Source organism: Aquarana catesbeiana, linkage group LG03 (genome assembly GCF_042186555.1).
Source record: "Aquarana catesbeiana isolate 2022-GZ linkage group LG03, ASM4218655v1, whole genome shotgun sequence".
Lineage (NCBI taxonomy): Eukaryota > Metazoa > Chordata > Amphibia > Anura > Ranidae > Aquarana > Aquarana catesbeiana.
This window is the reverse complement of record NC_133326.1, coordinates 310,600,958-310,613,469: the sequence shown is the minus strand read 5'-3', so window position 1 is coordinate 310,613,469 and position 12,512 is coordinate 310,600,958. Positions and strand designations below refer to the sequence as shown.

The 12,512-nt window shown below is 41.4% G+C and overlaps 1 protein-coding gene across 3 annotated transcripts in view; it reads left to right on the top strand.

The window, feature by feature from the left end:
- Window positions 1-12,512, top strand: part of CFAP54 (cilia and flagella associated protein 54) — a 545,361-nt gene that overhangs the window by 57,773 nt on the left and 475,076 nt on the right. For all 3 annotated transcript variants that reach the window (XM_073620268.1, XM_073620266.1, XM_073620265.1), the window contains exon 7: window positions 12,240-12,353. In XM_073620268.1, coding sequence (XP_073476369.1) covers window positions 12,240-12,353 — 114 coding nt within the window. The remainder of the gene's footprint in view (window positions 1-12,239; window positions 12,354-12,512) is intronic.

Genomic DNA, 12,512 nt, shown 5'->3' with positions numbered 1-12,512 from the left:
AGCTTCCTGCTTTTTCTTATTCTGGACTTTCCAGTGATGTGATTCAGATAGTCGCTACACCTAGCGATGCGGCCCAGTCGGCCACTGCATCAATTGTGCCAGTACAGCCCATGCCCATTAAGCTTCCTCCTTTTTCTTATTCAGGACTTTCTGTAACCTGGCCTCACCCTGCTTCTACTACACCCATTCTAATCGGTCTAAGAGGTTCAGTCCATCCTTTGGATAAACTGCCTCATTCGGCCAGGTGGGGCTTTCAACCTTTTTTTCAGGGTGCTCTGCATTCTGCTCGTGTTTCAGCTAGCCGGCTTGTCTCCTGTGACACGTCCCCTGCTAACCAATCCGACCTCGTGGATCCACAGACCTCTGCCCAGTCTGATGGTCCTGTGCTGGGTGTCCAGCTTGTCTTTGATGGTCCGGGGCCCCTCTTTAGAGGTGGGGGTAATGTCAGGATCACTTTTGTGCTCCTGCTCCTCATTCCAGCATCCGGGTGTTGGCTGTTGCATTCTCCCTGTCTGTGTTCACCTACAAGGTGATTGATATGGTCAGTCACCTGTTTTGGGCAAACTGAACACTCTCTCCCTTGCTTGTAAAAGAGACAGTATACCTGCATTGTTCCTGCTAAAGTATCCCGTTTGCCCTGCTTTGCTAGTCTGGATTACCCGGTGTATGACCTGTATCGGATATTGGACTATTCCCTGAACTCTGCCTGCCTTTTACCTGGACTGTTATTGGATTGGATATTGGACTATTCTCTGAATTCAGCCTGCCTTTTACCGGGATTGACATAGAACCACGTTATCCGTCTGTTAACTGCAAGTAATCTGTTTGCTCTGTTCGCATCTGCCCTGGCATGGTGGCCAGGCACTATAGCATTGTGTATAATCCTGGGGGCAATCAAGTACCGGTAGGCCTGCTTGCCTTAAGGGAAAGGGGACTGCTATAGGTGAAGCCCACAGTAGCTAGCTATAGTGTCTGACCACCTGCGTTGGGGGAGATGTGACATAGACACTCAGCTGCCCCCACCCCCACACGCCTGTACACACTCAGCTGTCCCCCTCACACCTGTACACACTCAGCTGTCCCCCCTCACACCTGTACACCCCCCCACACATACACCTGTACACACTCAGCTCCCCCCCCCACACACACACACCTGTACACACTCAGCTGTCCCCCCTCACACCTGTACACCCCCCCACACATACACCTGTACACACTCAGCTCCCACACACACACACACCTGTACACACTCAGCTATCCCCCCTCACACCTGTACACCCCCCCACACATACACCTGTACACACTCAGCCCCCCCCCACACACACACACCTGTACACACTCAGCTGTCCCCCCTCACACCTGTACACCCCCCCCCCACACATACACCTGTACACACTCAGCTCCCCCTCACAAACACACACCTGTACACACTTAGCTGCCCCCCTCACACCTGTACACAATCAGCTGTCCCACCTCACACCTGTACACCCCCCCACACATACACCTGTACACACTTAGCTGCCCCCTTCACACCTGTACACACTCAGCTGTCCCCCCTCACACCTGTGCACACTCAGCTGTCCCCCCTCACACCTGTGCACACTCAGCTGTCCCCCCTCACACCTGCACACTCAGCTGCCCCCCTCACACCTGTACACACTCAGCTCCCCCCGACTTACACACACCTGTACACACTCAGCTCCCCCCGACTTACACACACCTGTACACACTCAGCTCCCCCCACCACACACACACACACACACACCTGTACACACTCAGCTTCCCCCCTCTCTACACACACACACCTGTACACACTCAGCTGCCCACCCCATACACACACACCTGTACACACTCAACTGCCCCCCTCATCTGTATGTATGTCAGGACCCACACACACAACTCTGCCCCCCCATACACAAACAGCCTCCTCCCTTCTCTTGTACTCACAGCCCCCATTTGTAAGGTGCTCTTCCGAGTCCCAGGTCCTGTTTCTACATGTCCCTGTGAGACACGAGAGGAGCTGCAATCCAAAATATAGTACAGACAGTACACACAAGGGGCGCACATGCAGGAAGCAGCCAGAGGTGGCAGTAAAGAATACGATTGTGAGCTCAATAACACAGAGCAGCAGCTGCCGACTTGCACGAATATAGAGGGCCAGAGCAGCAACGGAGCACCCGCCTTCCTTGTTCCATCCCTGATAGCTGGCCTGACAGCCCCCCAATGTGTGGCACCCGGGGCGGACCCCCCCATAGGTATGCCACTGGACGGGGCTCACTGTTAGCACCAATCAGGAGGAGGGAAATCTGCCGGAACTCACTGATCACACCGTACCATACACAGGGAGATCAGAGTACACTGGATCATCCTCAATTGGGCAGAGGGGCGGGGACTTAGAACAGAGGGCCGGGACTTTCACACCCACAATCACCACTATCTGTAGGAAAAAAGGGGGGAACCTCCACATAGATGGGCAGGACCTCTGAACTAGAGGTCGACCGATATATCGGCCGATATTTGGTGTTTTTTACTTAATCGGCATCGGCCGATTGTGCTGATAAAAAAAAGCCGAATATAGCTTCAGCGCGACTTGCAAAAGACTTCTGTCATAGAAGTCAGTGCAAGTTGCCTGTGTGAAGCGACTTCTCCCCCTCTCTGGGCAGCCTGCCAAACCTGATAAAAAGAACCTGAAGGATACAATGTTTACACTTGTGAATGAACTAAATTCCGTGTGTAGAAGTTCTCAGTTTAACCATTTAAAGACTAAATCTTTTCTGACTCTTGTTGCTTACAAGTAAAAATCCTGTATTTTCTGCTATAAAATCACTTAGAACCCCCAAACATTATATATATTTTTTTTAGCAGAGACCCTAGGGAATAAAATAGCGGTTGTTGCAATATTTTATGTCACACGGTATTTGAAATGCAATTTTTTTTTTAAAAAAATACACTAATAAATTAAAAAAAAAACTAAGCAGTAAAGTTAGCCCATTTTTTTTCATCCAGAAGTTTTGATTAGCTGTTTTTGTGTATTTAATATTTAAGAGAGGTGTTTTTTTTATACTTTTTTTTTATCTAAATTCTACATACAAGTGAACTGATTGGAGGTTTGTTTTGTTTAATAAATGTTTAAATGTAAAAAATTTTCCGTATCACTGAAGGTTGCTTTCACACTGGAGCGGGCATGCGTTGACGGTAAAGTGCTGCTAGTTTTAGCGGCTCTTTACCATCATTTTAGCAGCGCTATTCGGCTGCTAGCAGGGCGCTTATAACCCAGCTAGCGGCCGAGGAAGGGGTTAAATGCGCCCCTGAAGCGCCGCTGCCGAAACGCTTTGCAGGCGCTTCGGCAGCGGTGCGCATTCATTTCAATGGGCAGGAGTGGTGGTATACACCACTCCAAAGATGCTGCTTGCAGGACTTTTTTTAAACATCCTGTCAGCGCATCGCCTCAGTGTGAAAGCACTCAGGATATCACACTGAGACTGCTGGGGAGCCGTTTGACAGGCACTTTACAGGTGCTATTTTTAGCCCAAAAGCGCCTGAAAAACGCCCCAGTGTGAAAGGGGTCTAACTGTTAGATTTTATGAGATGAAAGTTAAAAAAAAAAAAAAAATCGGCCTAATATATCGGCCCAAAAAAATCGGCATCACATATCGGCCATCGGCCACCGCGATTTGTAAATATCGGCATCGGCATCGGCCAGAGAAAAACCCATATCGGTCGACCTCTACTCTGAACAGTTGGGCGGAACCTTAGCATGGAGAGGTAGGACATCCAAACAGATTGGCAGATCCTTGCATAGAGGGGCGGGGCAGTGCTTCTTCTGTGAGCCAATCCTTCGGAGCTGGGAGCCTGGGAACGCCATCACACTGAGCACCGCAAATTCTTTCCCACCTGGCCACCGACTGCCCAGGGAAGAAGACGATGATGCCATCTCCCCCGAGCTATTGGACTTGATCATATCCCTTTTTGCTGGGGGGGGGGGGCAGCGTGAAAAATGCAGCCCAAGGCACAGGCCTTGTTTGACTCGCAGTGGATATGCTCCTGGTTCTAGTACAGTCAACATAAGTGGAACACACTGCATTCTTTCTACAAGGAACTGAACTGGAACACGGTATAACGAATCAAAAATGCACTGGAACACATCTAAGCGCATCCAAAAAGCACAAACACATTACAGCATAAAAAAAAGAAAATACACAAAATTTTAGGGGAAAAAATGCACTGGAACACATTTAAAACACATAAAAAATGCATATGCAGAAATGCATCTGGAATACATCCGGACTGCGTTTCTGTTGTGGGAAAAGGCCTGCTGTGCAAGTGATTACAGGTGGCAAATGTAAACTATAAGTAACGTTCGGGCACTTATACTTGTATTAAAACTAAGTGTAATTCTTTTCCTATAGGATATTAACTGGATTAAATGGCATTTTTTTTATATACCTAGACTTCAGATTCAAATTATTAATAAAAAATGAGGGAATGTATAATGTCTTTGCTCATGATTAAGTTCTTGGTAGTAGTACATTTATTGGTTTTTATTTGTTATTTTTCATCCTTTTTTTGTTATTTTTACTATTGCTATTACTTTGTTTACCTATGATAATAACATTATTGAATTGAACTATTGTATATAAAATAAAAGAGATACTAACACTATCTAACAAGCCTATAATCTAAAGCCAACAAGTAAAGACAGTAAAAATGGTAATTTACAGTTAATTTGACCAGTTTCCAACTACTGGGAATTGCAAATGCGATCACAAGTGCTCACCAAAAAAGCATCAATCTACCAACCATGAGTATGAACAGCCAGAGTTCAATAGACTCTAGGGTTGAAATTGGGTAATAAGTTGACAAATTCAATGCAGTATTGAAAGATCAGATCTTAAATGAAAGAAAAACTAGGGAAATGTCTACAAATGATTGTGTATTTTTTTTCCCCTGGGGTTTGATCAAGGCTACTGTATATTGATCCTATCTCCTTGTGGGTATTTGAGACCATCATTTTTATATTTCAATTGTTTTGCGATATTGACAAAAATAGAATCACTCCACCAAAATGCTAAATGTGTGTCCAGATTAAGGGGAAAAGAGATGATGCTGTAGGTATATCTGAAGGGAGATTTGGGGAAAACATCTGTGCATTTTTTAACCTTATTACACCAAAATATGCCGATAGATAGAAAATGATTGTCATCTAATCTGACCATGTAAGGACATAACAGGCAAGACATTGAAGCACATAATACGCTGAGAAATTGTAAACAAAAAGAGTAAGACATCTGAGTATACAGGGAAATCCATTAATTGGTCCGTAAAGCATAAGTTTAGAGTTTCAGTACCAAAAACTCTATGGTGGGCATATAACAGCCATACAACTATCAGGTCCAGTAAACATAGAGGGTTGAGGAGAAGTCAGACAGGTTACGCTCTAATTCAACAGGGCAACAAAACAAATTAAGTAACATCCCCCAACCTTCCCCCGAGGTTCACAAAAGGGAAGAGGAAAGGGCGAAAAAGAATCGGGGAAAGAAAAGAAGAGTTAAGGGGGGCTGGGGGAAAGGAAGGGTAAGGGGAAAAAGAAAAGAGGGGAGAAGGAGAAGTAGAAGAATAGGCTGAGAAGAATGATTGCTCAGGGACTGGATATCAAGTGAGAGTCCAAGGCTGGGTGGATAACCAGGTCTAGTTATGTAGTTCTGAAGATCAGAAAATAAACATCAGGGTAAGGAAAGCAACATTAAGACTACTCAACCCAACCTCTTTAGTTACTATAGCAGTGAGTTAAAGATTCAGGGATTTGGCCATCACCCACGCAGAGTTTCCCAAATTTTTGGGGGCCCTTACGACCCCTGTAGGTAAGCCTATAAAGGGGCAATACTGAGTCCTTTAGTAAACGTCATTGGGTGATCTTAGGAGGATCGGATTGTTTCCAGTTCTTAAGAATGGCCTTTCTAGCATAGAAACTGATATAGAACACAAAAAGCTTTTTATGGGTACATTGAGCCACTGAGTCACAAATTCCCAAAAAAAGTGTCCTTGGATACAGCCCCATAGAGAGATCGCTAAGCGTATTAATCTCCAGTACCACTGCCTTCAAGATGTCTTGTATAAGAGGACACTCCCATATTACATGAAAATATATCCCCACCGCTTGTTGATATTTTAGACATGTCTCGGATCGTGTAGGGTGGATCCGGGAGAGGTGCTGCGGGGCATAGTAAGCCCTATGAAGAAATTTAAGCTGTATGAATCTATCTCTCGCCAAAATAACTGTGGGTATAAACTGCTGAACCCCTTCCCCCTCTGTGAGGGTGGGAATGGCTACCTGCCAGGAGTGGATACTGAATTTTTTTATTTGTTTATTATAGTTTCCCCTGATTCCAGGGATCTCCTCTTACTGTCCCTCCTCTTCTCCAGAGACAATAGGATACATATTTGTGTTATCAAATTGTTCTTGCTCTACATTGTCTACCCACTAGTGCAAATTACCTCAATTACTACAACGAAATACAGTGCAAATTACAATTGAAGTCATATATATCAACAGTCCGCTTGCACTAACGTGTTTCCACACTTCACTGGAATGTCATAACTAAAAGTGCAGCGCTACTGTGAATATCAATAAATATGCTATGAAAATTACCTGCTTGCTGAAAATAAATTTCAATAAATATATATCACCATAAATGCATCAAAATTCTTATCACCACAAATGCCAATTATACTTAATAATTAACCAAATGACTTTGTCAATGGAGACTTAATTGTGCAAGTTTATAAATAATAATTAATAAAAAGTCCAGCGCCAGTGCTCTTAGATGAAAGTGCTTCACCCTCTGTGTTCACAAACTGCTCACCTCTGTATTTGACTTATAAAAATCTATAGGTTAAATGTGCGCTTTGCCCTTTAAGGGATCTCAGATACCACTGTTTGGCCTTAGGATTCTTCTCTCTTTCTCCTTCTGATGTATAGTTTAGGCGCTCTTCCCCTTTAACTACTTCCATACAGGGCATTTTCACCCCCTTCCTCCCCAAGCCAATTTTCAGCTTTCAGCGCTGTCGCACTTTGAATAACAATTGCGCGGTCATACAACACTGTACCCAAATGAAATTTTTACCATTTTTTTCCCCACTAATAGAGCTTTCTTTTGGTGGTATTTTATCACCCCTGCCTTTTTTTATTTCTTGTGCTATAAACAAAACAAAAGTGACAAGTTTGAAAAAAACACAATATTTTTTACTTTTTGCTATAATAAATATCCAAAATTTTTTATTTTTTTTTTTAAACAAATTTTTTCCTCAGTTTAGGAAAACGTTTGCGCAAAAGTTAGAGCGTCTACAAAATAAGGGGATAAATTTATAGCATTTTTATTATAATTTTTTTCTTTTACTAGTAATGGTGGCGATCTGCGATTTTATCGTGACTGCGATATTGCGGCGGACCCATCGGACAATTTTGACACATTTTTGGGACCATTCACATTTATACAGCGATCCGTGCTATAAAAATGCATTGATTACTGTATAAATGTGACTGGCATTGAAGGGGTTAACCAGGAGGGGGCGCTGTAGGGTTAAATGTGTTCCTAAGGAGTGATTCTGACTGTGGGGGGAGGGGATTCACAAGGGGAGGAGACCAATCGGTGTTCCTCTGTACAAGGAACACACCATCGGTCTCCTCCCATCTGACAGGACGTGGATCTGTGTGTTTACACACACAGATCCACGATCCTGCTTGGTTACCGGGCAATAGCGGGTGACGCGTGCCCCCTAGGGATCCTGCAAGGCAGCGCCGTCATATGACGGCGGCCCAGGGTAACAGCTGCACCGTCCCGCCATCATATGACAGTGGGCGGGCAGCAAGTGGTTAAATTAGTAATTGCACCATTATTCATCACACCCAGATCCACCAGATTTAGCTTTGTAAAAGTGCACTATTTTGGTGCACCACAAAGAAATGTGTATATCACCTTTAAGGACTGACCGCTGTTGTGAGCAGCACCGCTCGACTTTGTGCCTGCTTACTTTCGGTACAACGTAATAACATCACTGTCCCTGCACTGATGCGTTTCATCATAGACACATGACTTTCTCAAAGAATCGGATGCTAGTGTTACATGTTGGTTGAAAACACCACTGCTTGTTTACTGGCTGCCATGGTGATATATCCTCACTTACAGACCACTATACATCTATTTAACCCCTTCTGGACCGCCCACAGTCGTTATATGTCGGTACTTTGAAGGAGGGTATCGTTGTTATGGCAGCAGCTAGCTGCTATAACCCCGGTATCCTCTTCTTCAGTGAGTGATCCGGTTTAAGATAAAAGTGATCTCTGTGGTGGATTTGCTGCAAGATCACTTTTATCGGCAGCGGGAGAGGGCCCCCCCTCCCGCCGCGCTCTGGAGCCGTCGGCAGCGGCGGAGGCGATCGGCTCCTTCCTGTGGCCTGACATGAAGATGAGTGAGGGGAAGATGGCCCCCACCCGTCTCCATATCATTGCAGGGTGGAAGTGACGTAAAAACGTCACTTCCGCCCATAGCTTTTAAAGGGCCATTTTTTTAAATTTTTTTTAATGACAAAATTTTATTTCCTTTTTTATTGCATTTTAGTGTAAATATGAGTTCTGAGGTCTTTTTGACCCCAGATCTCATATTTAAGAGGACCTGTCATACTTTTTTTGTATTACAAGGGATGCTTTCATTCCTTGTAATAGGAATAAAAGTTAAACTTTTTTTTTTTAAACAGTGTAAAAATAAAAAAAAAGGTAAAAAAAGAAAAAAAAAAAGTAAACGCGCCCTGTCCCGACGAGCTCGTGTGCAGAAGCGAACGCATACGTGACTAGCGCCCACATATGAAAACGGTGTTCAAACCACACATGTGAGGTATCGCCATGATTGGTAGAGTGAGAGCAATAATTCTAGCCCTAGACCTCCTCTGTAACTTAAAACATGCAACCTGTAGAATTTTTTAAACGTCGCCTATGGAGATTTTTAAGGGTAAAAGTTTGTCGCCATTCCACAAGCGGGCGCAATTTTGATGCGTCGGAAGACAGATCATTGTACTGGGCTGGGCCTGGTACCATGTGATCACTGTGACCAATCACAACGGTCACATGTCAGTAAAATCAAAATGTAAGTTATTCCTGCGCTACCTTGGAAAAAAAATTGTACACGTGGGCAGCTGCAAACACCGAATGGGATCAAACTGGGCCCATGGGCAGTGTAAGGTATAAGTAGTAGGTGCTGCGCTAACCTGATACCTTACACATGTCAGTAGTACACAATTGCTTTTATTTGTAGCCATTCATTGTGTACTATTGTGATCTCTGTGATTGGTCACAGTTATCACATGGTACAGGGGCTAGTCACAGTGGACCTGTACCTTGTGATAGCTGTGGCTAATTGGGCATTGGTAGTACACATTGGTACATGAATGGATGCCATTCAAAAAAATGATTACTTATAACAGGGATCAGATATTGACTGTAAAAAGCATTCATAGTGAAAAAAAAATCCTGATCGCCTCCCCAGAGCAGTGCAGTGCCACTATGGTGACACTGTACTGCTCTGGTCACAGTATGTAAAAAAAAAAAAAAAAAAAAAAAAAAAATATATATATATATATATATCTATATATATAGATAGATATATATATATATATCTATATATATAGATATATATATAGATATATATCTATATATATATCTATATATATATATTATAATTTTTTTTTATTGTTTCAGTAGTTTTTTTTGTTTTAGAAATGTAGTTGTACAATGATCAAAAAGGTAGAGCATTTCACAAAGGCTTGTGATAAAGTTGCAATGCAGAGATTATTCACAATTTGACATTGGAGAGCAGTAAAGGGTACCAAGGGTTACAGAAATTTTGTATAACTGCAGCTGAATCAAGGAGTCACCCTCGTACCTAGGAAAAGTGAGCAGCAGAAATGTGCACTCCTCATCACGACGACACGCGCCCTGAGTGTGAGGGGGGGGGTGTAGACCTCCTCTGTAACTTAAAACATGCAACCTGTAGAATTTTTTAAACGTCGCCTATGGAGATTTTTAAGGGTAAAAGTTTGTCGCCATTCCACAAGCGGGCGCAATTTTGATGCGTAACATGTTGGGTATCAATTTACTCGGCATTACATTATCTTTCACGATATAAAAAAAAATGGGCTAACTTTACTGGTGTCTTATTTTTTAATTAAAAAAGTGTATTTTTTCCAAAAAAAAGTGCGCTTGTAAGACTGCTGCGCAAATACGGTGTGACAAAGTATTGCATTGACCGCCATTTTATTTTCTAGGGTGTTAGAAAAAACAATGTATAAAGTTTGGGGGTTCTAAGTAATTTTCTAGCAAAAAAATTGTTTTTAACTTGTAAACAACAAATCTCAGAAAGAGGCTCGGTCCTTAAGTGGTTAAACTGCTTAGAACTATGCTTATCCCACTACAAATTTTCAGAATAAAACCAAACTATTATATTAAAAAAAAAAATAAACTTACAATAACATAAACCTTTATCTACTATATATTTTTTTATATTTAACCCCTGTTAGAATGTACACCAACACCACCTAGTGTTCAAATTTTAATATTACCCATACTTTTAAAAGTCATTAAATAAAGCAATTTAGATCTAGCACAACATTTAACCCTTTGGGCTCTGTTTTTATTTTGAATATCCACCTGGATTCCTTCTGACTTAATTGTTTTACTTTATTATTCCCCCCAATGTAGTTTAACCTTTTCAACACACTGAAATTATAAACTTTTGAAACATTCTTATCATGATATAATAAAAAGTGCTTTGATAAATAATGCTTTTTTGTAACCTATAGTGAGATTATAGATATGTTCTTTTATACTCTTGTTTAATGCTCCTTTAGTGCATCCTATATACTCTAAGCCAATGTTTCTCAACTCCAGTCCACAAGGCGCACCAACAGGTCTTGTTTCCAGGATTTCCCTCAGATGAAACGGCTGTGGTAAATACTAAGGCAGTGATACTGATTAAATCACCTGTGCAAAATAATGGTTAGCCTGAAAACATGACCTGTTGGGGCGTCTTGAGGACTGGAGTTGAGAAACACTGCTCTAAGCCACATGGGCTTTGTATACAATACACAACCCCCTCTGTGTGGCAGCTAACACATTCTTTAATAATGTATTCTCTATTGGTTATTTTTTATGTACACATTTTTTTCCCTTTTATTATTATTATTATTATTCACCCTGGTACAGCTATAACATTTACCTAAAAAAAATGTCCCTCTTTAGGAGTGTCTACTACATTTTTAATCAGTTTGATTTCTCAGGATTGGTACTTTTTGATAGATAAAAATTTGTTTATCCAGGAGAATTTCCCCCCCAATGTCTATCTCCTTTAATTATAGGCCAATGTTTTTTTTCTTATTATGTTCTCTACTTTCTTATGTTGTAAATTTATAATTCATAATAATTGCCATATTGAATGTAACATTATCCCGATCTTTTATTTTTTCCTTCAATAACTCAAAGGTAGCTAAAAAAAAAGAACGAATAAAACACCTGTCAAGTTTTGATGACTGTTTCTCTGTTGCACAGGTTTTACTTCACTTTGTCCTGTTTACAGGTTTCACTGGAAAAGGAAGTGATGGGGAATCATTGCTGCTGAGACAGCAATTGAAACCCAAGTGTAGTTCTAACTCTTTCTCATTCTATTATAAATGTTAAAAACTTTTTTGTTTGGAGTTGAGTTTTAGGACTGGTAACGTCGCTTTATCTTGTTAGTAAAAATCAATGTTTTGGCTGCTAAACTTACCTTGCATTATTTATAATGTTTATAATGTTCCCTCAAGCAAGTTCACAGACCATGAGATTTTTAAATTTTCTGGCGTCACTTAAAGTTGTTAGATTTTCTTAGCACCTACTGGATATTCCAAAGCTAAAATAATATATCTTTACCCAATGCAGCATTCCATTTAACGTATGATACTTGTAGTGAGTATGTAAAACACAAACTTATTTTATCTTTAACAAATACAAATAAATAAATTCCATTTCTATCCAATAATTTCCAATAAATTAAGTAAAAACAAATAACTTTTAAGTCACCAAGTGGCCTGTGGCCTTCCTTGTTTATAGAAGATTATGTCATAATTAATGTTTGTTTGATGGTGCATTGTTTCTTTTATACCATTGAGGATTATTGCAAAATGTTGTATTTGATGTTTGTGTTTCTTTTTAGGTGTTTGCTCGTCGTGCTCTCAGTAAGATAAGTGAGCTTAGTCAGCTTGAAAACATGAGTGATTCTTCCTACAATGAAGGAGCAAAGAAAGCTTTTAAAGAGTCCACTCTTAAGGTAAACAAGCATTTTGTGTGGCTTAAGAAGTATTGCATTAACTGGTTCAAGGCATGAGTTACAATCTCAATAAGATATTCACATACACGTGAGTCATGCAATGCATTTTTGTAATACTTGCTGTGGGGCTTCTTCTATATATTTCTATAATCTTGTTGT